Source organism: Drosophila gunungcola, unplaced genomic scaffold (assembly GCF_025200985.1).
Source record: "Drosophila gunungcola strain Sukarami unplaced genomic scaffold, Dgunungcola_SK_2 000001F, whole genome shotgun sequence".
In the NCBI taxonomy this organism is placed as follows: Eukaryota; Metazoa; Arthropoda; class Insecta; order Diptera; family Drosophilidae; genus Drosophila; species Drosophila gunungcola.
The window spans coordinates 18551819-18578844 of NW_026453197.1; the positions used below are offsets into that span (position 1 = coordinate 18551819).

The 27026-nt window shown below is 35.7% G+C and overlaps 2 protein-coding genes across 3 annotated transcripts; one reads left to right on the forward strand and one right to left on the reverse strand.

Annotated features, from left to right (window-relative positions):
- LOC128261672 (uncharacterized) lies at positions 1-26984 on the forward strand. Of its 2 annotated transcripts, XM_052995463.1 has the most exons (12): positions 451-754; positions 4736-4858; positions 6340-6503; positions 13228-13693; positions 15666-16068; positions 16667-17097; positions 17156-17300; positions 17387-17538; positions 17957-18273; positions 18819-19103; positions 21495-21602; positions 26587-26984. In XM_052995463.1, the coding sequence occupies exons 1-12, from the start codon at positions 607-609 to the stop codon at positions 26761-26763; spliced, it is 2919 nt and encodes a 972-aa protein (XP_052851423.1). In that variant the 5' UTR covers positions 451-606; the 3' UTR covers positions 26764-26984. The 2 variants fall into 2 exon arrangements, with proteins under 2 accessions (XP_052851424.1, XP_052851423.1); XM_052995464.1 differs by lacking the exon at positions 21495-21602 and having other exon boundaries at positions 1-754.
- Positions 11622-12692, reverse strand: LOC128261673 (uncharacterized). Its single transcript, XM_052995465.1, has one exon. The coding sequence runs from the start codon at positions 12559-12561 to the stop codon at positions 11899-11901; it is 663 nt and encodes a 220-aa protein (XP_052851425.1). The 5' UTR covers positions 12562-12692; the 3' UTR covers positions 11622-11898.
- Positions 26985-27026: the final 42 nt, after the last annotated feature.

Here is a 27026-nt window from a genome sequence, read left to right on the forward strand (position 1 = left end):
AGTCACAAAGCGAACGGCGACTGGAAAAGTTCAAGTGGCAAACCCGAGCGCAGAAAAAAATCTAAGAAAGCGGTGAAAACACGCAGTGAATTTCTGGAATAAAAAATTGAAAGGAAAATCACAAAAGTGGAGCAAAAGTGGAAACCTTGAAAAGTGTGAGAGGAAAACGGAAAAGCTAATTGAAAATAACAAAGATCAAGAATTTTGAAGTCTTGGAAAACCAAACTCAACCAAATTGTGCTGTGAGATTAAGTGTGTAATATACATATAAATTCATATATATATATATATGTATAGCAACAACGACTGGCTTGGTCTGCCTTGATGATCACAAATTTCAATTGAATTTAATCAAAATCACAAGAAAAAGCCAGCGAGAGAAATCATAAAAAGCAAAATAAACTAGGGATTTAATTTTGAGTGCCTTGCAATGTGTTAGTCTGTGTGTGTGTGTGCGCGTGTGTGTGTGTATCTGTGTGTGTGACCGAGAAACTTAGAATTCGGTGGCAATTTTACCCTCTTCTCACCACTGGCCGCTTTTCATTGAAACGAACTTCAAAACTGTCAACGAGTCTATGCGAGTAGCCAAGTGAAAAAGTCGGGAAAATGGGGAAAATGGTCAGCGAGGAAATGGCCACGGATCCGGCGATAACGGAAAAGGTCGAGCTATCGCGATTCGGAGAATTCTGCGTGCGGCGCGGCATCAATCCCAACCTGATAATGCTGAAAATAACACTTTTTGTGATGTATGGCGGTGAGTAATGTGTTAAATATATCATTAAAAACCAATTAGATATTGCTCTTATCAATGTTTTTCACCCCGCTGGCGATGAAATAAAAAAACGTGCTATTTACACTTGCTTTCTTGCATTGGCTTTTACAGATATCACGCATACGACACGTTGCTTAAGGCGTTTTTGTTGAACTTTAAAAAGACATTAAGCTAAGAAAAGAGTGAATTACTGTTTGAGATTGTAATTGCTCGCATTTGCAGTTGAATTTTCCCTATATTTATTAGAAGTTTGTGTTTAGTCAGGACAATTAATTTATTTTGATTTCATTTGTTATTTGATTTAATTTATTTTTTAAAAATTTAAAAATAAATGAAATAAATTTAAGTGATTAATTAAAGCGTGAAAAGTCACCTTAAGATAATCGAAATCATTTATTTTCGTTAAATGCTAAATAGTTTAATGTAACTTAAGCAATATTTGTAAGCAAACCCTTCAACGTTTAAGTTAATATTATTTATTTTAAAATAGTTCGAAAATAAATGAAGTGATATTTAATGGTAAATAAGAAATTAGAAAGTAGTCTTTATGTTCAGTAACAAATAATTTATTTTAAAATAATTCCAAAATAATTTATATAATATTTAATGGTTAATGGGAAATCTTTTGCTAGCCGTTCAAAAATAAATATTACCCTGCTACTTTACCTAAATGTTCTTTAAGGTTTTCTGAATTTTCCACCAAAACCCTCAAAATATATCTTTAACATTTTTAAAATGAAAGTACAGTACCTTTTTTCCATCTCGCAGAAAAACAAACACAAATGACGAGAAGATTTTATATACACAGGCAATGCAGCAGCTGGAAAAATCTTGAGCAAAATCCGGAGGACCGACTTATTCTCTGGCAGTGAAATTGAATTCATTATCACACTTACACTCACCGAATCCCCAATCCCCTGATCCAAAATGTAGGGGACTGGGCTGGTCGGAAGTTATCAATTAGGCTGGGGAAAATATGTAACACATTTGTATAAATTCAGTTAGAGTCTGATGCACATTGAGCAGATTTTCCCAGCGTGTGGCAATTAGGCATTCATAATGTGTGTGTGTGCGTGTGTGGGTGTGTGAGTGTGTGTGCGTCTTTTGTAAATAAATCTAGCTTATGTGATTTAAGCTTGAGAAAGGTTTACTATGATTTGCCTTGGACGAGTGAGTACATGTGTAGCTGCCTCCCATGTTCTGACCGTGCGCCATTTTCTGAATGTTTTTTGCTAGCGGTCAATGACAAAAACATTTCGCTACCCATCCACCCCCCTTTGTCTTTTGCCATTAAACTCAAATTGTCACTAAAATGAGTATTAATGCTTTTTTTATTTGGCTAAAGCTGAGCCGAGGATTCTTTTTTCGGCATTTCTTTTATTTTCGTCTCGGTTTTTGGGCAGCGCAAAGTTCACAATATAATTTAATTGGCTTAAAACGTGTATGCCCAAATAAAGTGTAATTTAATACCTTTAATTGGCTAGACAAAGGAATTCAAAGGCACATTCTCCTTTTTATTTTAAATTGTATGTTTTTTAATTTAAATGATAGGTTGCATGATTTTAAATGTGATTCTTATGGGCATTATATTTATTAGTGGATATGAATGCACATAATAAACTATAATTAGTTGTTGAAAAATGTCTTTTGTTTGCGAAAGAATCCTTTATGGTTTGATTTATTCAGTTTAATTACTTGTTCAATATGTATTTCTTTATCATCAATTTGAATTGTAGCTTTTATTTCCCTCGTTTTTCGATTATGAGCTTTTAATTTTGATTCGCTTCATAAATTCTTTTTCTTTAGTTCAACCAATATTATTTTAGGTAAGTTTACATTTTGTAAATGAAAAACAGAATTTAATGAATTTTGCTGGACTTAATCCTGTCAATTAAAATACAAAACAAGTCAAGCAACTTATTTTATGTTTAAGCTTTGGCGAGTTTCACATCAATCAACTTTAATATCCAAAATAAAATTACATAGTGAAACCGTTGCCCTAAATGTCAATTCACTATTCACCGGTCGATGAAACCCTGAATAAAAAAACAAGCACAAAAATGAATTGCAATTAATATTTCTGGCAGCACACTTTGCATTTGTCAACGTCAGTTGTGAGTCTTTTTCATTTGTCCGCTCAAATATTCACAAATAAAGTGCAATATAGTTGCAAATTGCATAGATGGCCTGAACGTGTTACCAAAACGTTGTGCATAGTTCGAAAATATGTGCGACAAGCGAAAAACGGAATAATAATTATTAAAGAGCGGCGGGGAAAAATAGGGGAATATAAATGGGCAAAAGGACATTAATTACGAATGACAGCGTGGCAGGAACAGATCCCAACCGAACGGAACTGAGGCGAAACTTTACACAGCCATCTGCACCGCCACAATTAGGGGCTGAATTTAAATGAATATATATTTTTGGGAAATGGTATAAGATAAATCATTTTCTTGTATTAAAAAAAAATCATAAATATGTTAGTCATTTGCGACTGATAAGATTGAGGTTGTTGGATAGGTTGAAAGCTTTTATTTGTGGAATTATAAGTAATTCAATCTTTGAACAAAAACAAAATATATGAAGAATTGTTTTTTTATGTTTCTCTGATGATTGTTAGAGCTTACAAATTTTTTGCTAACTTACTTTATTATCCTATCACTGTTTAAAACTTCTGTAAATTAAAGGGTCTTATATTGCAGTCTGAAAACATTGTCCCTAAAATCCTATACATAAAAGTGCCTAATGCTAAACTTAAAAAACATTGGTTATATACATTTATAGACTTTGTTTTCTATTTAATTTTCTCTTGTGACGTAAAAGTTTTTCTTTCTGTGTGAGAGAGCTCGAACGAACATGAATGGCCGCCAAGCAAAACAACCCTGACATGCTTGCGTTTCCGTTTCCGCTGAGCGAAATGGAAGAAACGGCAGCGGCAATACGAGCAATTAATTGTTATTGCATTGAGCAAATACAGACACACACACGGCGTATTATTGTTAATTATCTGAGGCGATGCAGGAGCTGAAAAAAAGAATTTTCCGAGGCCGAGTGTTAACTGCTCTTTAACAAGCGAATTTCATTCAGGACACGCACTTTCAGCCCCCTTTCTCCCAAACACACATACACACTCATACACCAGTGTACGTGACCGGGATCCTTGGCGTGTTTGCATTTAAATTGGTCAAGGCTGTGGAAATAAATTGGTGGCAGGGAAAAATTGGGTATGTGACTGCTTTCCCTGTTCCGCGCAATTTGTTGCCATTAATTTTCCTCGATTTTCCCCATTTTTAGACTGCAGCCACATGACGTGTGATCGATGCGTTAATGTTCATAAATTATTAAAATGCAGAAAGATATTGGTCAATTTGTGACTTTCTTTTTGTGGTCTTTTTTCGAAAAGTACATTTTAAAGGAAACAAACTAGATTGACATTAACATTCTTTGAAAATATTTATAACATTTAAACTATTTTTTGAATGCCCATTACATAGTCAAATGAATTTATGGGATACTTCAGTGTTAGTTATGTTAAATGTTATAAGTTTTAATTGCTATTGCTTGATGTTCAGTTATTTTTATTTAATTAATTTCGCATGCTGATTTAATTACTCCCTTCTTTTTGCTCAATGTCAATCAATTACATAATAGTAATGAAAATGTAATTAAAATGAAAGAGAGTGAGAAAATGAAAGGAAAACCACAAATATTTAAATGTGACATAACTAAAATGTAGGTGGTAAAGTAAAATATCAAATATAATCTGACTTGCCTTTTTCTTCATCATTTATTCACAATTTGTAATTGCCTTTGACCGGCTTTATTGACCCCAAAGAAATTCCATTATTTCGTTTGAGCAATTTCCCATCTTTCACATTTCCTGCTGATAATTAAGTTCTCTTTCCCGATTCTCGATGATTCGCACAATAATCTGTAACCTGTAATCCTTTGTCCTTGCAGCCACCTCATCCCTTTTGCCCTACCTAACGATTCACATGCAGTCGATTGGCCTCACGGTGGAGGAGATTGCAATTATCTACCTGGCCCTGCCCTTCACCACTTTCCTTAGCCCGCCCATCACAGGTGAGTAGACGGGGCGGTTAATTGTTTTAATGCATCTTAATTATCGCTGTGCGTCGATTTTAATTAAAAGGTTTGCTTTGTTTGATTACCAGGGCATGATAACGATAACGTGAGGAAAAACAAAAAATTTAGCCAAGCGAATTTCGAGAAGAAGCTTTTTCTGTGTGTCTTGAAAAAGTCACAAAATGCAAATGTATACTGTAATTGAAAACTTTAAAAACAAATTCTTTAAGTTGAATTGATGTTTTATAAAACTTTACTTACTGGAAAAAAATATAAATCATTTAGGTATATTAACGGATATTGTTTTTAAAGAATGTGAATCCCATTAAAACCTTTGTTTAAAATTAATCAACGATTTAAAATACTCCTCGTCTCGTAAATATATATTTGTTCATCCAAACTGCCCACATTTGATCGGGTTTTTATCCATTCACTCTTTCAATGTTTTCAATGCTTACACTTTTTTTTTAGACCAGGCCACTTTTCCGGACGAATGCGAATAATTTAATTCACTTGCAGCTTAAATGACAATTAAACAAAGTTCTTGTTGTTCTCCTTTGACTGTCTGTATATGAAGTGCCCCCATCGTGTGGTTGCACATTCTCTTCCTTTTGTGCACTGTTTTTTATATACATTCTTATTATTTGTTTTTGCATTTTTAAAATGCATTTGCGGTATGGAATGTTGGCGACAGCGAAGGTTTTTAAACATTTTATGTGGATACTCGCTGCAGATAAATGTTCAGGAGGATGCATCCGCTGAAACAAAGAGCCAAGGGGGTAGAGAAAAGTGCATAAAGCTGGTTAAATTGTCGGACATATAAGCTGGGAAAAAATATAAAATGTGAGCTAAGTGAAAACGCTCTCGTAAAGTTGCGACATCAAAATTTCGATCATCCAACTTGCGATATAATACTGCTTGATAGTCCCATTTAATAGCTTCGAAAGCTTCAAACGGTGCAGCAATGAAAATAATAAGATACAGATATATTTGTACATAGTACAATCGTAATAGTACAGTTTTAAATATTTAATACATTTGGAAAACAAGTACAAGTACAAATGCTATTGTATAGATTATGTTTTTTAAACATATTAATATAAAACAATTTTTTTTTTGTTTTTTTTTAAGCCTTATTGTATCTTAGCTTTATATATTTGTAAGAATATTAACTTGTTACTTAATAATATTTTTTAGTGCAGCACACTCTTTACAAATTTAAGAAAAACCCATTGAAGAATATTGTAGCTTTTCCAGCTAGTCCTCTTTGGTGTGGCAAATCCAACTTAAACGGAATTTAAGCTCTCAGCAACCAATCAAAGCCCCCAGCCAAATTGTAGACAACTTACTTTGAGGAGCCTTGCAGTCGCACATTCAACGATTCAAACACCCAACGATGCAGTTGCAAACATCTTGCTGCAATTTTGCTTACATTTTCCACAAAATCATCATTTTTTTCCCTCGTTTCCACCCTACAGGCTTCCTCGTTGACAAATTTGGCAAATACAAACCGGTCGTTGTGATGAGTCTGCTCCTGAATGCAATTTTCCATCACTCGCTGCTCTTTATACCGCAGCAGGAGATTCCGGGCGTGGTGCCATCGGCGTTCGTATTGAGACATCCAAACAGCGGCGATATTGAGGTGAGTTTTTTGCACACTAAAAAAGGATAACTAAATTCTGATATCAATTTTTAAATTAATTAAATGGGGAGATGGTATGGAAGTCACGAGGTTTTTGAAATCATTTATAAAGGTGTCTAAAGGTATGCAATAAAAATTGTACAACATTTGTTTTAATGCGGAGTTCTCATAGATTTATTATTTATTGCATATTTTCTGACACCTTTATAAATTATTTTAAAACTCTCTTAATAACAACTCATTTCAAAGTCTATTTTATATTAAATAAAGTGGACCAGAAAGTACTTCAAAATTAACTTTAACTATACACATATATTTTGTTTAATACTTTAATAATAATTATTTTATTAATGTTACTTAAACGATGCATTATTCATTGATTTAAAACAAGATTTTAAGCAAGCAAATATATTACTTATATTGTTCATATTTTGTTGCTGTGCACACTCTAAGGCGAAAATTCCCCCATCAATCGATTAAAGCGCTCTAACTTCGATTCAATCAGGTTTAATGTTTGGAGAAGGCTGTAATCTTCTTTGGGTGCTGTGGTTGAGGTGCGTGAGCAAATATGTTTAGACGCTTGTTTAGTTAAGAGCTAAAAATGATGTGGCTGCGGCTTGGCAAATGCATTGTTCTCCCACTCATGGGAAACAGCTGTTGCTCTTGAACAGTTTTAATGCGCTTATTTCATGGTTACCCTGCATTCTCCTCACCCTCTTTTAAGTCCACAACTTTCACCCCCTTATCTCACTTTCTTGATGACTTTGAGTACATTGTGAGTGAAGTTAACGAAGGGAAGGTAAGAATGTCTGAATAGTTTGAAATTAAGGGTGTAGTCGGGTGTGAGTATTAGTAACTACTACTCCTATAATTAATCGCATATGCTTAAAATGTTTTAGGTTACCAGCAATTAAAATTTTCGTCATGGTAATATTACATTTCACTCTCATAACTGTTGGTTTCAAGTTGATTCAAGGTCTTTAAGATATATTAAAAAGTTTTGTTTGTACTTTTGCTTTAAACAAAAGGGTAGTTCAGTTATTTTAAATTAATAAAATAATTTTCCGGACTAAAGCACAAAACAAAAAATATCCGCTTTTTCAAATCTAGATATCTTAGATTATTAAGTTATCTACATTTGGTTTTTGTGTCCAAAGGCTTCCTCTTCGAAATATTTATACTTTTACAAACTTTTATAAGTGATATTAAAAATAAGGAATTAATAAAACAAAATTCAATAATTTTGAGAAAAAATCATTAAATAAAACAAACTAATAGATTTCAATAAGAATTAAAAACTTTCAGCACACAGTAATTGTATTCAATATTTCATTGGCATTTTAAATCCACTTTAAATTGTGCCACATTTTTAGCAGTAATTTTCAATGGCAATTGTTGCGTGCTATTTGCCAAAAATCTTCGGCAACCTCTTGGCCATTCGAAGCTGCTTTCAAAGCCCTCTTTCCACATTTCACAATGGTTTTCACTTCAGTCACGGCATGCCTCTATTGCGAGAGCCAGACCAAAAAGCAGAGGAGAACTACATAAAAGCCGGCATTTACTTGAGGCAGCGGCAACATAATGTTGCCACATGCAACTCACACCCACACACCAACACAATTTGTGCACGAACACCATGGCATCCACACCATGATGACGTACTTTTGTGTGAGTGTGCGAGTATCTGAGTATCTAATGCGTGGCACGTTACGCGATTCTGTGGAAAACATGGAGTTGCTTCGTTCCGCTTGGCAACTTCCTGCCGGCTTCTGTGCTCCCAGCAGCATGCCACATGCTGGCGCACACACAAACGCACACGCGGCGGATACGCAACGCGACGGAGTACACACCGATAGAACAGTGCAAATATTACGTATACGCGTGGAGTACCACACTTGGCAGTTCTTCCTGTATTCAAGTGACTCCACACTCGACAAAGGAGCACAAAATTCACGTTTAAATGAACGACTATTAAATATGAAGTACTTATATAAACAAAATATTTTAGAAAAAATAAAATTTGATTTTTGATTGATGATACAAATTTAAATGTTAAGGACAGAAATATATTTTAAAAGAAGCCCAATGAACTTTTGTACTATACTTTTTTATAAAAGTCAAAAAAATTTGTTAGAAGAGCATAAGTAAGTTTAAAAAAAGATATATAAAAATTATTAGGAAATATATTAAAATGTTGACAAATACAAAAATGTATTACTAAAATGATAAATAAGATTCAGTCTAATTTTTGTGCACATCAAGATAAATGTGTTTGTCGAGTGCACGTGTTTTTCTGTCACCCCGCGAGTGCTGCAGTGGAAATTATTCTTTCTCCCCATTTTTTGTTCATTTTACTGTTCTTGGTTCGGTTCTGGTTCTGGTTCTGGTCCTGGTTCTCTATCTGCATTTGTGCATAAATTTGCGTCATGTAAAATCATCGAAATAAAGCAAATAAATGTCATACCCTGTGAGATGGATTTTTGTTGTACCAGAATTTCTGTGATTTCCCTCAGCGTTTCCTTTTTATTGATATCGATATATATATACTATATATGTATGTGTACGCTTTATGCTTATGATCGTATCAATGCAAACGACTCTGACTCGGGGGTTGGCTGTTATTGCGTGTCCTTCGGGTCCTGCGGGTCCTGTAAGCCGGTCAGATGTGGCATAACAAATTTGAGTACATGCTTTATGGCTGGCAGGAAGAGATTTTGGGCGCACGGAGCAGCTTTTCCCCCGAGGTTTTCGACCAGAGTTCAGCTCCGTTCAATCCACTCGAGATTGCATTTCTTTATGGACTCAGTAGAGAGCTGGCAGAGCTGACAGAGCTGACAGTCTCACACCTTTTGGCAATTGCATTTGGACACAAGCAGGGCTCTCGAGCAGTGGCAGCAAATTGCAGCAAGTCGCAGGACTACAAAACTACTACAAGGGTTTTACATAAATCGAATTATGGCCCAGAAGGCGTGGCGGGGGGCGTGGTGAGCAGGGCAAGTATCTGCATGGCTGCGATATTATGGTAAAACGAAGCCAAAGGGCCCTTACGATTGAGAGCGGGACTGAGGCTAAACAAATTCAAATGGAAAATGGAAAATAGAAAATGACAGTAGCAGCAACGCAGCCTGACAGCCAGCAAGCGAATGGAGAACGCATTAGAAGCAGCTCACCAGAAGCAACTACTATACAAGATTTTCCACAGCAAGGAGGGGGAGCATATTTGGGCCCTACTAGAAACTTCAAGACGGTGCCAAAAAATCCACTTAAGCCGAGTGCACATCAGGCTTACAAGCACTAGCAAAAAATCTTGTTATAGTGAAACAAAATAATTCCCTCAGCAGCACAACTTTGTCAGTAATTTAATAAGCAACACAAAATCTAATGGTTAATTTGTTTAAAAATAAAACGAAAAATTCAAATAAAATACTAAACTAAAAGACAGCAAAAAGAATGGCACAAGAAAGTAATTTTTGAGAATTTAATAATCTTTTACAAAAAAGAAAGGGTGCAAAAATGTACTAGTTACTATACCTAGTTACTACCAAATATACATAATATGAACATCAGGCTTACAATGACAAGACAAAGAAAATAATTCTCTCAGCTGCACAACTTTGTTTTTAAATAGAGATGAATGAGAAAATCTACAAAATTGTAAGCAAATATAATGCAAATTAAAGAAAAATAGTATTTATTAAATACATTTTTACTGAAGTAAATAGAGAGGATTTATTTATGTTGATTTACCAAATAGTTACCTATATACTGGTGGGAAAATATATTTTCTTTCTATTATTTTAAGCGCCATTTCTTGTGGATTTTTCAGAGTGCCAGTGTGAATGTTTCGTATCCGTGCCTGTGTATCACGTACATTTATCTTAGTGTCGTTTTGCCAGCACTTAAGCCGCACTAAAACACCAACACGACTGCACACACTCGCACACACATTAAAATCTTTCTTGTGCTCGAGCCATTGCCGTTAGTCGTAATGAAACGCAATGGAACTGCTATTTTGGGGGGAGGTCCTGATTCCTGGATGCTGGGTTCTTAGTTCTTGGCCCATGGCCAAAAGACGGCCCCGCTTTCGCCTCATTTCACGAACGAATCTGATGGATACGCACACACGCACCCATTGGCGGCCAATTCCACCCAGCGTTCACCACTTGGCTCGGGCGTATATTGAATTTGTATTTATGATGTGCCCATAAAATACAATAACACCATTAAAATAGCTGCAGCAAACAGGGGAAACACTGAAAAGGACTAGGTGAATACGAAGTACTCTAGATCACTGAGGAAATAGAAAATTTATAGTGTGGTATTTGTTTTCAATGTGACTTTTTGTTCATATACATTTCTTTTGCACTAAAAAACTAAAAACAATCATTATTCATTTTGAAAAAAAACTTTTGTTGTAATTAATATAAATGTATAAAAATATATATACTTTTGTTAAATTTTACAGAAAACAAAAATGCCTTGCAAGTTAAAAAACGTCAAAATTATTTAAAATAAATAAACATTAATAATCCAAAATAAAAAATGATTTTTTAATTACTTAAGAACGACAGGGAATGTATTAAAAGAAAACCTTAAGAATTTAAATTATTAATGTTCTAGCAATCTTTTCCTAGCACCTAGCCAAATCTTAACCCCAATTACAAATACCCCTTTTGCTGGCATAAGAGTATGCAAACGCATCTTATAGCTACATTTGTGTTCATTCCGCACGTTCGCCGGACTTCTGTTCATCTTTGGAGCAGGAGAATGTACACCATATACCGTGTCCTGTTACACTGGCCATGTCCTGTTGCTTGCGGTTTACTATTTTATGCCATTATAGAGCCGAGTTCGGTTTGCCGTTTGGCATAAATTTATTTGGCATCGACCGCCGACGACGGCAGTGAACGGAAATTACCATTTTATTATTGCAGTCGAGCTCGATACTGCCTCCCAATCAGCCCCATTCAACCCTTGGCAGAGCCTTATTGAATTCGCATTAAAATTGGTAACGGATATATGCAGAAACACGAACACATGGCCGCAGGCAGTGCACAGGGAAAAAATAAATGAACTTCAAAATATTTTAACTAATTAGAAAAACCCATAGTATATTTTTTGCCACATAACCTCATATATTTTATGTTTAAGGTATTACAAATTGAAGTATTAAAATAACGTAATTTTGACAATGCTTTTAGGTTACAAATGTAATAGTTATGTTTTTTTTTGTGTTAGTGCTGCAAATGCAGACACACATAAAATCCGAGAGATATTTATTTATGTCTGTGTTATTACGGCAAAGGGCTTAAGTTCATAAATTGAGGCTTATGATGGGTTAAGTGGCACTTTTAGCTGGATTTCAAAGGGCGATGCGTGAAGGTAGACGGATTATTTATGAAGTGGCCACCATAGTTACATCGATGTCGTTCCAAGCGCTCCGGTTGAGGGCTTCATCATCGGATGTCACATTTTCGCAGGCATTGCCATCATTATCACCCTGTCCAGCTTCACAGAGTTCCTCCACATTTCGATCGCTGTCATCAACATCATTTTTTTGATCTTCATCCACTTCTTCAATGCTATCGTCCTTTCCATCGATTATATCTCCAGCTCGATAAAAAATGTCCTCCAGCATCATTTGCCACTCGCTCAAACAAGTTAAATAGTTACGCATCTCCATAATAGACCTTTTTTTTACAAAACCTTTCACTTCGGTTCCCGAAAGAGCGGCGTATTTACCACCGGGTCCAAAGTCATGGGGGGCACTCGAAACATCATAGATGACATCCTGCAAGGCCACCAAATATGTTTTATCGCGGTTTTCCGAATTATATTTGGCCAATTGCTTTCGGTTGAGTTGAAGATTCTTCAATGGAGCCGGTAACTTGCGGTGACCCTCGATCTCGTAGTCCTCATCGTCATAGGTTCCATGCTGACGTCTGGTCTTCGTATAGACCACGTATCCCAATACAAAGGTCAGCGCAATGATGGCGAAAGGAGAGGTCATCAGTTCGCGAAACTGAATGCTCCAGGATTTCAACGGCAGCGAATACATTGTAGATGATTCTCTTTGATTATCCTTTGGCTTCTCTGCTTGTGATTGTATGACCTACCTATAGCCGGACAACTGCGAACTGAGCAAATGGAATAGTGAACGCTGGGATGGAATATCTAAGGCCTACTGAGGTTATCAATTTAATCTCTATACAGAATAGACCTAAAAGTTCAAAGCCTATTAAATACTTTTAATTTTTTCTTCTCTGCCACCAAAATAAAACTGAAAGTATAATTTTAATTGGTGGTCTTGAAATTAAATAATAACTTAAATAATAATAATTCATTTCTAAACCGTAGAGTCTAAAACTGTAGTCTAAGGCTTTGTTTTTAAGCCACAGTTTAATAAGGGGAATTACATTTTAATAATAAAATAAACACTAAAAAACATATTTTTTAGTAAATAGCTGAAGTTCTACCCTCTGTCAATGCTATTTTTGTATATATTGCACCGCTTGCAATAATCCCATTTTAGAGCAAATCCAATGAACCGAGCTTACTGTTAGCTCAAAGAATCGATGTACGGAATCCGTGCAAATGTTCACAAATATTTGAGCATTTTTGCTGAACATCGTTTGGCCTTCCTTCTGCTTGCACAAATCCTTTAGCCAGTTCTAATTCTCAATACATTCTTTTGTCTTTTTCCCCTTCGTATTTTTCACCGCAGGTCTGGTGGTCTCCGTGTCCGAGTCGAGAATGTCCGGAGGAGCCAGAGCTTGAATTGGCCGTGCATCAGTGCGTCGACTATTGTTTGATGCAGGAGCAAGTTAATCCGCAGCTTTACACGAATACCATGCCCCCCACCACCACCACTATCACCACCACCCAGAGATCCCAGCTAACGGCAACCACAGCAGGGATATCCCCGACCACGACCACAATGGTACCCTCGTCCTCTGCAGTGGGCACATCGCCAGCACCGACCACATCGACCACCACATCGCCGGCGTCATCATTGCCAGCATTATTCGCCACGCAGACGAGGAGCAGATACCAAGAAGTACTTAATATGTCATCGACCATGTTCCCGCCAATGTCCCAGCTGAAGGAGGCGGTGGCAGCGGGTCCGAATCCGGAGCAGGGCCCGTCATCGTCAGCCGAACTGTCGGTCCTGTCCATGCAGGGATTGAATCGTAAGTGACGTGATGAACCCCTGCACCGCCAACTACCCAGCCCCTGTCCAGCCACCGACTGACCACAGCGTTATTATCATGGCCAGTTTGATGTACACTGCGAAAAAATCAAACCAAAATTATGTTTCAATTTTTTTTTTAATATAAATATATCAAATTGGTGCAAAAAATAATTATTTTAGTACCGAAGCCATTTTTATCTGTCATATCATATTTTATCAAACTGTCATTATTGTTTTTATTGAATTAGTTTGCTTTGAGCAGTAGCAGGCTTTTATAAGTAAGTCTATTAATTTATTTTTTTTCTCGCAAATTTTTTTTTTCCAGTGTACTATTGCAATTTTCTTCTATGTAGTCGCTCCTTTGTTCTACCAGTCAGTTTACTTGTTGTCGACTTGCAATGCTCTCCCGTCTTCCTCCCCTGACATTTATTGACGTCCATCATCTCGTCCGTCCATCTCCGTGTCCGTTTCGATGTCCGTATCCGTGTCCGTATCCGTGTCCGCGTCCTTGTCCGTGTCAGTGTCCGTGTTCCTGTCCCTGTCCGTGTGTGTTTTACTTTTATTGGTTTGTTTTTCCATCTTTTGTGAACTGCCAACCGGGAGCAGAAGCAGGAGCAGAAACTGAGAACAACTTGCTCCATAAAAGCCAAAGACCGAGTAGACTCTCTATGAAACTACTACTGGCACAAAAAATAAGTATAATTCAACCTGTCTGAGTGCGTGGGCGAGTGCTAGTGCGGTGGCTGGTGGTTGTCATTAAAGCCTGGCGTTTTGTGTGAAGCCAAAGTTTACGGGGAAAGTTTTTTCCAATTCACTGGGAAAAAACTTCACAAAAAGGTGTTTTTATTTCACATTATTAAAAGTGGGCGGCAAGTTGTCACAAGGTGAAGGGAAGTAAAATGAAAATATTTCCAATGGTGATGGAAAAGAGAGTGCTTTCGCTTGGGATAATATCTTAGGTAAACAGTTTAGTTTTAGCAAGAATGAGATTGTGTGGTGGGTATTTTTATAGACTGCAAAATGTGATGTTTTATTCAATTTAATATAATATAGAAGCGGTAAAGAGAGTTATAAGTTAAAAAAAATATTTGATAATATTAAACAAGTTTCATATCATGTATTCTTATCAATCAATTTTGCAATGCTTTTATCCCGCACCTTAACTCCCCATTAGTTCGTAAGAAAACGGGCATTCCCTTATTCCCAAAAGTGCTAGTCCTAAATCATGTCCTACTAACAAGCCACATGGCCATCAAATGCTGGCAAAATTCTTCCCCGTTTCACCCAAACAAAACTCAGAAAAGTCAACAACTTTACTAATGTCCTGGCCAGAGATCGGAATGGGCGAATTCCCGAAAAAGGGGCACTACAGCAGCAGACAAAAGTGCATAACTAACTAAACATGATGGAATTACACTCGGCTGTACAGTTGACACTTGGCACAATTGGAAATTGGTCATGCATGGCCAGCATAGGAGATCAAGAGAACAAGGGGACACAACAGGACACAACTTGGATTCAGAGACTACGCTCTCATTGGGGGGGCAGAAAAGTACAGGAAAAGTGCAAAAGCAATTTTCCTGCCACTGTCTGATTATGTGAAGGACTCACTCAAACTCAGCAGGAAAATTATGAAACGAAAGAAACAGAAATATTGATCAGATTTAAAATTATTACATTATAAATATGAATTAAATAGGCCCAAAGAATTGTCCCTGACAATTAAATCAAAGACAAGTCTTAAATGCCATAACTAATTCAAATGTTTCAAATATGTTTCTAACTATGTTCTTGAAATATTTCTAAAACAAAGATTTCTACTAATAACCCAAGATTAATAACATTCGTCAAGCAACTTTCTTAAATGTTTAGACAACTTTATTAACTTGACTCGAGTATTAAATGTTAACTATATTTATTTATGTTTTTATTTATGTATTTATTGTTTTATGTTTTTATTTATCCACTAGTGACAGATAGCAGCAGTCAGAAGAAGGCACCTTGGACCAGTTGGGTGCACTCTGATAATGACGATGCCACCTACTTCATGCTGCAAATGCATCCCGATCTGGCTGATCCCACCGAGCAATTGGGCATGGAAATTGAACAGGATGCCAACGAGACGGTTACCGACATCCGGCAGAGATTTGGTGAGGACTATTTGGTCAGGGGTAAAATTAATCTCACCGATATGGACGATCTGGATTTGCGATGTGGCGGCTTAGTTCGACGCACAAATATGTCGAGTATGGGATCCGGAGCTGTTAAATGCATGATGCAGCGTTGTACTTTCACATTGAATGCACCCGAAATATGTCCACCGGACTATAAAGAGACCGATGAGATTATTTTCTGGGTGTACTTTTTGCTAAGGTAAGTGTTCTGGGAAATCCCAAATAATAAAATTCAAATGAGTTGGGAAGACTTATTTTTAAAAGATATATTTTTAAAGATTACAAAAGCATACAACAATTATTTAAGTCTAAATTAAGTCTAAAAAACAGTCTTGAAAGAAAATCAAAATACATATTTTTTTTCTTAAACTTAAGTCTTACCTAAAAGACAAATTTTGAATTCATTTGTCATATGTGGAATTTTTGATGGTTTAAACAAAAAATCCCGAATGACCAACTCGGAAAAAAATTTGAGTAAATTCAAATATTTTTAGCTTAGTTTAAATATTGCGGACTTAAGTTGATTAATTTTGGAATTGATCTAAAAATTGGGTTTAAATTGAATTCATTAAAACTAATAGAAACTATTCGAAACTATCAAATATTTTCCACATTAATATTATGATTTAATATTTAATTTAATTATTATGTACACAATTTTGAATTCAACAATTTAATTTTCTTACAAGTGCCTTAAACATATTTTATCAAAATTCGTCCATTCCACCTTTGTCTTTTGGTTAAATTTAAGCTTCTATAATCAGTGCCCTCGCTCTATTAATCCGTTTTTTTCGTAGATTTTTGGCCACCACAATGCTGTCAGCCGGAGTAACCATCATGGATCCAATTGCCCTGACAATGATTGAGAAGTACGGTGGTGATTTTGGACGAGAGCGTTTGTTCTCCAGCATCGGCATGGCCATATTCTCGCCGATAACGGGCATTATGATTGATTACTCCTCGAGGGGATTGGGTTATACGGATTATTCGGCAGCCTTCTATACGTACGATGTTTTGCTGGTAATATCCACCATGTCGGTACTAATGATGCCTCTTGGTGAGAAATTACCAGCTGATAATGTGTTCCGAGATCTTTGGAATCTACTCAAAATGCCGCATGTGATTGCCTTCATTTGTTTCCTGTTTGTACTCGGTAATTTCTGGGGCTTCATTGAGAGTTTCCTATTCCTGTATCTCAAGGAACTGGGTGCTCCAAACTATCTGTTGGGTGAGTTTCTATTTGTTTTGGATATTTTAAGGTATTTATGGCTAATTTTATTGATTAGGTATCACCATCACTGTGGGCACCGTGAGCAGTATTCCTTTTCTCTATGGGGCGGAGAAAATCACAAGAATCTTTGGGCACGTTAATCTGATTATTATCGCGTTCTTTTCGCACGCCGGTCGCCTGGTGGGCTACTCCTTCATCGAGTAAGTGCAAATAATGCTGGTCACATGTCGGCCTAATGCCTAATGCAATTCCAAATTGAATTCCCCTCCCCCGTCCTTCGATAAAGGAATGCCTGGTGGTGTTTTCCGTTCGAGGCCATGGAGTCGTTATCCTGCCATCTGATGTGGGTGGCAGCGGCGACCTACTGCTCGATTCTGGCACCAAAAAGTCTGCTGGCCACCCTGATTGGCGTCCTGGGCATGGCCCATTTCAGTTTGGGTAAGTAGCCTTCTTACAGGAAGAAAAACATTCAGTACGTTAGTTTACAGTAATCTCTAGGGCTCTCAAATAAATAATCTTGAAGCCTATATTATCGGCTTAAGCTTAAACTCAAAAATATTCGCAAATATAGTTTTTTTTAATCATAAGGAAAAAAAACAAAGTACTCAATGACACATAAAATGGAAAAAAGAAAAAAAAAATAGTTTGTAATTTCCATTGAGCTTTTTTTCTAAAAATGTATTATTTTTATGTCAAACTTAATAATTTTTTTCAAATTCTTAGTGATTTCTTAATGTTAATATATACCTTTATATTTATTTACATTTTTTTCTGTTGACTTCTTTCTTCGCTGTGTACTTTCCTAATGAGGTACTTTGAGTGCATGTAATTACATTCGGTGTGTCTTCAATTTAAGGGCGCGGCAGTGGTAGTTTTACTGGAGGACTCCTTATTGGTCAGTTCGGCACTCGAGACGCCTTTCGGTATATGGGTCTGCTGGCTGTGGTCGGAGGCATTGCCTATGGGCTGCTCCATTTGATTTGGCTGCGGAAATTCGATCACACAACAGAGGAATCCGAGGAGGAAGTGGAGGCCGTGGAGGCCGGCGAAACGGAGAAGCTTACCGAACCGGCCACAAAGGAGCAGGGCACTTCGATGTCCTTGGAGCGGCTGAGTTTGATGATTAAATACAATCAGATTGGCAGCTTGTCATCGCTGCCCAGGGGATCGCGGGTGAGTTTTGGCTTAATCAAGAATCCTTTGTCCAGCAACAGTTAAATTGGAGGTAAATTTAATGTTTAAAATAGGGGTTCTAGGGGTGCTGTATACTTTAGTTAATAATTATAACAATTTAAGAAAACAGCCATAATTCCTCGTTCATCTGCACTTTGTGATCGTACTGTAGGGTTTTTAATATCTGATCTGTTATTAAATTAAAAATTATAAAACTTTTTTTTTTATTTATCTATTTTATAAATGTTTTAAAATATTATACACACATTAAATGTAGGTTTTTATATTTGTTCATTTAGTTTCTAGTATAAGATTACCGATAAACTAAAAAAGTTTTTCAAAAGTTTCTTTTAAACCTTTTAGGTTGCAATTTCCATAAGCTAAAAAACTAATATTGTTTTGAGCGCAGCTGTATTATTAACTAATTATTTTGAAATAGCCTGTTCATTACCAAATGTCCATCAGTCAGAATGTTATCTGGCGCTTATTTTGTTAATGATCCTGTGAGGTGAGACTATTAAATCGAATTTGAATCCTGCCTGCAGGCCGATATCCATGACCATCTGTCGGTGCGTCGCAGCAGCTACAACGTGGAGTCCTTGAGGGGTGTTCCGCGGCACGGCAACATTGGGAGTGCCTCCAAAGTGGATATCCTGCGCTCCGCGCTAGAGATTAATCACAAGTCCTCGAACAATTCGATGCTGAGCAAGGCCGATAACAAGACGTCGAATCAATCATTGGGCCGCAATCGGGCGGACAGTGCCCCGAAATTGAATCACAGCAATCTGAAGAATATTTCACAGCCAGCCCTTGAGGGCGTTGTCCTGGAGGTGAGTAAATATCTATTTAAGGTCCCCTTTTCTATGTCCTTTTTCTGAATGGGTTGTGTGTGTGTGTGAGCGATTGTGGGTCTCTCTGATTGCTGTCAATTGTATTTGACTTCTGTGTCTTTTTCACGGGGACCTTAGCTGCTTTCGACGCGGTCGTGTGTTTGGTTTTTTAAATACCCAACATCTGCTGCCACAATAACTTTTTAGCATGCTGCCGCGTGTCCTTTGTGCCCGGCTGTATCCTGTCCCTGGTTTTTGCCTTGACAACGGGAAGCAGGAGCCAACTGCATCCGCATCAGCTTCAATTCTCTTCACAAGACACTCAGAAAAAAGAAAGCAGCTCTAAAAACAAAATCTTAAAATGCATAAAAAAAAGCTTTTTAATATAAAAGGGAATTTAAAATATTTTAAAAATTTTATAAAAGTCAAAAGTGTCTAAATTATTTTATTTATGTATGTTTTATTACAGTTATTTTCTTTGTGTATTAAAATATTACGTATTCTTTCCTTTTCATAGCCTTATAAACTTTCCTAATATCTAGGTCTAAATAAAAAAACATTTTTAAGCCATATCACTATTAAAAACTAATTGAGATATTTGTCTGATTTTTTTCTGAGTGTACTTTGGTTGGGGGAAAAAGTGGGCGGCTAAAGAGGAGGTTGTTTTGTGTGTTTGGCATTTGGTTGCCTTTGTCGAGTGGGTCGTTTCTTTTGATGCCGCTCTAGTGGATTCGATTTCTCTCTGGTTTCACTGCTGCTCCTCTATTCCTGCTGCCGCGCAGCTTGAATTCGAGCCGGGTTTATTGGTTTTTGTTTTCCTGGCAAGCATATTCGCCGTTGGCCACCATTTTTGCCAATTTAAATTCCGAACGGAGAGGAACTTTCAAAAATCCCAGAATAGCTCGGGGCTTAAAGGTGAAAATCGCAATGGAAAGCAGCTTTACAGGTTGATTATGCAAGAACACGCTTTTCAATTCAATTTGAAATTGAAAAAATGTGAATGCAATTAAGAACTTCTGACCAGTTTATTATATACAAGCAAACTATTACTAAAGTGGTTCTAAAACTGTACAGTATTGAATACAAATTTAGTTACTTTTTGTAGTCCTATTCAAAAAAATATATATATTTGTTTCAAGCCATTTGATCACACTCACTTAACCATTTTTGTTAAAAATATTTTATTGGCAAAGTTTTTAGACATTTTTAAATAATTTATTGCATTCGTTACTGAAAACTCCAAGTTGCAATTGCAATTTAGCAAACAATTTTATCCGACCTACCCTTTAATTAAAAACTTTCCCATGATATATGTCCGGCCATTGATTATCCCCCCCACCAACCTTCTCAACCCCATTTGGTTGCACTCTCAAAGCCGCTTGTCAAAGTTAATTTCGTAATTAATTTTCAATGCTTTGAGGCGAGGCTTTTATGGAAACCAGGCAACCATAATTCAATAAATCAAATGCTTTTGCTGCAGCCAAAGAAATGAGAGGCAGAAAAACACAACAAATTAATGAATTTATGAACAAGACAAAGTTTTCCCCCTGGCATATGCTCTTTCGCTTTTTGCAAAAACATTCCAATGCGAAACAGACCAAACTGTCAGTTTTGCCTCCACACATCACCGAGCAACGAAATAAAACAAAACAGAGACAAACCCTAGAAGACCAGAGTTCACTATAGTATTTTTTTTCAAATGAGAAGCCTCAGCTAGGAGTTGATAGTTGCTACACTCAAAAAAATATCGATTTGAATTTTAATATAATATTTGAAATGTATATTTAATGTTTGACATGTATTAAATAACAAATGAATTTTAAACCGACCTGTTCAAAGTTCAAAAATTACAATTTACATTAAATATCCTTTTTAAATTAAAAAAAAAATTTTTGCAAGTTTATAAACTATGTTCAATGTATTACATTTTATTGATCGAAAAATCTAAAGATCCATCTCTATTTAAAATTAATTGTGATTTTATTGGTTAATACATAAAATCATTATTTATATTATGTGTACTGAAGGTGTGTTGTATTTTGATACACAATATTTATTGGCTATAATCGGAAATCAAAATTTGAAGTTATGAGTGTGTTTAATTAATATCGGTATAATAATTTAAAATATCTTTTTCTTTCTCTGTGACACCCGTAGCTTCCAAATTGCAGGCCAGTCCGGACAGCAGAGTCCCAACCAGAACCAAAACTTCGCTTTGTGAAAAATAAATTTGCCAAAAACAGCAGAGAGTTGAGAGCATTCTATTCGATATTCGTATGTGTGAGAAAGTGGGTGTCTGTGTGTGAGTGTATCTGTGTGAGTGCATCTCCCTTTAACTATATGTGTGGATAATATATGCTATAGCCAAAAATGCCATTCGCATACAAACAGGGCGTGGAATCAACATTTTTTCCCAGCCGCATGAAAAAGTATCCAAGTGGTTTGTTAACTTCAATACCCGCTGTGGATTTATCCGTAATACCCAGCTCCATGTTAATGGTAATGTACAAGAATCCAACAAAAACAAAAACGAAAAGTAAAAACCAAAAAAAGTCAAAATAAACGAAACTAGTGCATGGAAGATCGAATGTTATATTACCCTTTGCTTAAGGAATTGAAATATTTATACATATAGTGAAGAGGAATTTTCTAAAATGAATAATCATATATTTACTTATCAAATGGTTAGTATTAATTTGTTTTGTCATAAATTTTAAAAATTTAAGAAAATTTAAAACAAATTACTAAAATAAAAAAAAAACCGTTCGTTAGCTAAAAGTTTTATTTTTTTAAATATTTAAGTTAAAAAGTTATTGTGCCTAATAAAATCCAAAATTTTAAAATTTTCTTTAATTTCAAACTTTTAAGAAATGTGAGGACCTATTGTAGAAGATTTATAGCTATGACGTAAAAAAATAAAGAACCTTATTATTTTGTTATTCGTTTAATGCATGTTATTGGCAAAAACTTATAGCCAATCGATGCGACTCCTCTGCAAAGGGTAATTTGGCACACAAACATATGTAACTGTGACTGCATGGCATGTCCTGGGTTCTGGGTCCTTCTAGCATCGCTTGTTCTGGAAAAGCATGCAGCACTGAATGCGAATAAACAGAGGCCATGGCAGTGGCAAAAGCAACTCAGGCAGCAGCATCATTCGCCAAGATATTGCACTAACACACTGGGAAAAATTATTCTCTAAAATTGGTCAGTTACTTAGAAGTTTTGAAGCAACATTTTGATTACAATCAATTTACTTACAAGCCCTGATATAAATATCAATCATAACTAATAAAAGACGATATAAAAAAAATGTTTTTCAAAAAAAGTGTATCTAAAACAAATTTCGATAAAATAATAGTAGTTACTCGTATATTTATTACAACCCTAAAATATATTTTTGAAATAAAATTGTAGTGTTATAGATTTTTACTATTTAAAAGGTTTGACTTTTTATCGAGAGAAACACATCTTAAAGTTCTGATTATAATATTTTAAAAGAACAAACTGTTAAAAATTTTTGTTTTGCTCCAAAAAACTATTTATTTATTAAAAAACTAATTAAAAAGGCCTACAATTTTTAATGGTGTATAAAATAGTTAGATTATGAAATAAAATGTGTTATGAAGTTTGCCTATTTTTCAAAGAGAGGACATCTCCAAACAGTTTTAAAAAGCGGCTGCCAAGTTTTTAATACTCAGTATATTAATACCTATGGAAACTTCAGTCACTTTCTTTGAAGTATTTTCTCTCTATGTAGGGTTGTTGAAAAACGCAATGGCTTGTAGAGCTACCATTGCCGCTGCAGCTTTAGTCGTTTGCTTTTTTTGAGGGGCTGTGGATGGTGGGTGGTGGAAAATGGCAAGTTGGAGAAGGATATGGTGGCTGGCGTCGCAGTTTGCCAAGCCATCCGGGCATTAAGTTATTTCCTTGAATTAAAGCCCGCACTTGCGCCATTTGACTTTTGGGCATCACTTGTTTTTATGTGCATAACCCACAATAACCAAGCACCTCCCCGTTTTCGACCCCCTTAACCCACTGCTGCTGTTGTGTTTTCCTTGCTGAACGCTTAGTTGAGTTTAGTTTAATTTTGCACACTCGTCGAGCAATTTGAGCATGGTGCCTCACATCAACTCACATCCCATTTAGCATTTGCCTTTGCTTATGCTTTTGCTCTCCTTTAAAGTTTTATTTTGCCTGAAAAATGTCCCTTGTTCTATTGTTATATGCTATTTTCCTCATGCGCTTTGATTTTGTTTACGTTTTACGCCAAATGATTTGTTGCTGAACTTAATACGAATTGACAAAAAAAGGGAATAACAATGGCAGCTGTTGCAAAAAGCAACAATGTTTGCTTTTACGAAGGTTTGGGGTGGAGTTTTGGGGGCGGAGAAAGGGGCTGGTTTTGGGTGGCAGGTGATTTTGGGGTTGGGGTTAGGGGAATGGAAAAGAACAACATGCCATAGAACAAACAAACAAGTCGAAGCAAGGCAACGTCTGTGCGAATGTGGCAAATCATTTCAAACATTTCAATCGACAGTGGTAAAACATTTTGCGAAAATAAAAAGTTATTAAATGGGTTCATTTAAGAGTCAATAAATTAATAAAAACAGATAAATAATTGAAAGGTTATGGTTTTAAATGCCTAGACAAATTTTATTTACAAGATTTTTTTTAAAATTACGGTTGTTATTGATATATGCAACCCAAACGTTTTCCATTTGTTCCATTTTTAAGCTTTATTGGAAAAAAAAATTGTTGTGTAGTCTTATTTACCTATGATAAAATTTAAATTGAGTATCAGCAGTTTCCCTAATATTTTACCACTGTGAAAATGTGGAATGAATGGAATCCCTATCGAATGCTCAATATTTTAGCATTGCCAAGGCACGACTCTGTGTATGTTTTTTTTGCACATATGTATGTTTCCACTTCCTTCGACGATTTCCGGTTTGCTCTCTCCTAGAAAAGTTCCCCATTTTCCCCATACACACAAACATACATACACACAGACTTTTCTTTTGCTTCCACTTTTTGTGCTAGCATTATTTTTATTTCTTTTCCTATGAAAGCAATTTATCGATGTGTGAGAGGAAAGAGTGCATTGAAAAAATAGAAATATTTATGGGAATGATCGCAGAATGAATGCCACGTAATTCAATGCTGTTGGCAACATTTGTCATTGCTGATTTTGGCCAGAAACGACTTTATAGCGCGTCGTCCGTCGAGGCCAATAACTTCTTCAGCATAACTGCACAAAAAGTGAGCGCGAAATTGCGCGTAAGTAATGCCCATTTACAAAGGACAGGGGCGGGGAAAGTAGGGGCGAAAAAGGGGGTTTAAAATATATAAGGACAGAGCAACTCGAAGCCAAACAAAGGAATGGAAACAAAAGCATCGCAAAATGAACTGAACAGGAACATTATAGAAATTCTTGCCCCTATTTTCCTAAGATCACTCAGGAAAATTTTGCTTATTAGATTTTTAAATATGCCAAAAAAAAGTTTTAACTGAAACATCAACGTTTCTTGTGAAATTTGTATTAATATTTAATCGAAAAGAAACCAAACATGTAAAAGGAAAGAAAAAGAAAACATACTAAATATTTAAATAGGTTCAACAAATTTAATATAATATCATCAGTTATTTAGCCAAACTTTGCGCCATTCAAACCGATATATTGTTTAGTTCCAATTTAAATATTTAAATTTGCAACATATTATTACATATAAATATGTATATGTAATTAAGAAATGTGAAATTTAAAATAGAGGGGAAATTTTCCAAACACTTGGCCATAAATCAATTTATAAATATATTTGTTGTTAAATACCAAAAACTAGTACTTATAACATATTTTTGTAAGTGCATCCTTTTATTTTCCCTCCATTTTCCTTTGAGTTTCCTCCAGTTCCTCACCACACACATGGCACTTAAGATGTGCATTTCTATACAAAGGTGTACTTATTTGTGTGCGTGAGTTTGTTGGAAAACTTTTGTGCATTCAACTGCAAGGCCGGTGCATTTTCCGCCCACCACACTCAGCATCCCCCCAACACTTTTTAATAAAAAGCCAAACAACGAGCAAACTACGTTCGATGCATGGCGAATTATCCAAAAAGTTTGATGACGCGGAAATGCCTTTCGACAATAAACCAACAAACAAACAAAAATAAAAATAAAAATAAAGAAAAAGAAATAACCAACCAACTCCAATGCAACTGCTGCGCTTATTCGTTTATTGCATATGTGAGGCGAACTCAGGCGGAATGCTTATGGAATCGAGAATTGAGAAGGGGAAAAACGAAATCATCGTTTGAAATTCGAATGGGGGAGCTGAGGACCATAAAAGTAGCATATGGGGTATATCAAAAGCACCATAAGGAATAATTAAGGAATAGTTTAAAGGGGTCAAGTCAAGATGAAAATAAAAAGACTTTATAAACAAAAATATAATAAAATAAAAGAAATCGATTTCAACAAGCATTGTTCTAGAGTATTGTAAAACTACAAGAAAACTAAAAAGCATTAAAAGTTTCTTTTAAAAACTGTACTTTAAATGAAATAGATTTCAAATGGAAAACAATTTAAGAGACCAAAATTACAGTATTAAAGTTGTATATAAAGAAATTTAGGAGAAAACTTAAGCAAAAGTGTTTCAATCAAATTGTCTAAATGCTAAAACGAAACTTATCTTAAATCTAATCTTTAATTAACAAGCTTTTCACGGTATTTCCAAGCCAGACTGCAAACAAGCCAAATCCTCTTTAAGCCATCGAACCAAGCCAACAACTCCATTAAACATAATTTATCGGCCACTTAAATTTCATGTTCAAACTCAAATAAGCATGCATGTTGATTATACTTGCCCGCATGTGCATGAAAATTCATCGAGGGCGGAAAGGGAAAAACTAAAATATTGTAAATAGCACTTTACACTGCACAACACGATGGCCGTTTTATCCGCTGCTATTTTACATTTTCCCATTTTTGTGCTTCTGTTTTTATTATGTTTAAAATTGGTTGGTTAATTTTTATGCGCGTTATGGAACTGGTTTTTGCATGCATTTCACCTTTATAATTGCTAATTGCTAATTGCATGTGTGTGAATAACAAAAACGAGTGTATGGAAGTGTGTGGTTGTGTATTCACTTGAACTGCAGCAAATGTGGTACAACTTCAATAATTTGCATTTTCGGAAGCTATATAAATCCTTTTTCAATATTGGAATATAAGGAAAAACTACTTTTAAAAAAGGGGGAAAAGCAATAAGGCACTCATCAGCACTAAAATATTTAAATAAAATTGTACTATTTGAGCTTCAATTTGTAAAAGTTGTACTGCCTTTGGCATGGCAAAATTGTTGTATTTACCCCATTTATTTAGCATTTAGCATTTGGCATGGCAATATCATATTTGCTTTTAAAAAATAAAACCCTTAGCCTGTTTATTTTTAATTTATTTTTATTTTTACATTTAACAGGATCAGGAGGGTCGCAAGGTCATTCCCGAGGAGACGGAGTTGCACGCCTCGAAGACCACCGTGAATTTGGGGGACGAAAAGGTGGAATCGCCACCACAGCAACAACAACAAGCAAATGGAAATGGGAAAAGTCTACCGCAGCAGCAGCAGGATGATGAAAAATCCGACGCCACTTGATGGACTGCCAATCCAATTCTCTGACCTGCCACACGTGGCGTATGAGTGATATTAATAAGCCAAAAGCGAAGGGGAGAATGAGGAAGAGAAAAATAAAATTGATAAACGAAAACTATTGTTTAGTTGTACATGTGTGTGTTATGTTATATAAATGTATATGTCTATGTATAAATTATGCAAAAACCGAAAAACTGAATAAACAAAAATTGTTGCAAACACAAATAAATAACCACACTCGTAAATGTTTTCCCATTCAAAATTGA

Excerpts from the sequence above, each read along its gene's own strand:
- LOC128261672 (XM_052995463.1), top strand. The coding sequence starts at position 607 with ATGGGGAAAATGGTCAGCGAGGAAATGGCCACGGATCCGGCGATAACG. Across the intron at positions 6,504-13,227 it reads CAAACAGCGGCGATATTGAG|GTCTGGTGGTCTCCGTGTCC; the intron begins GTGAGTTTTTTG and ends TTTTCACCGCAG. Across the intron at positions 13,694-15,665 it reads GTCCATGCAGGGATTGAATC|TGACAGATAGCAGCAGTCAG; the intron begins GTAAGTGACGTG and ends TTTATCCACTAG.
- LOC128261673 (XM_052995465.1), bottom strand. The coding sequence starts at position 12,561 with ATGTATTCGCTGCCGTTGAAATCCTGGAGCATTCAGTTTCGCGAACTG.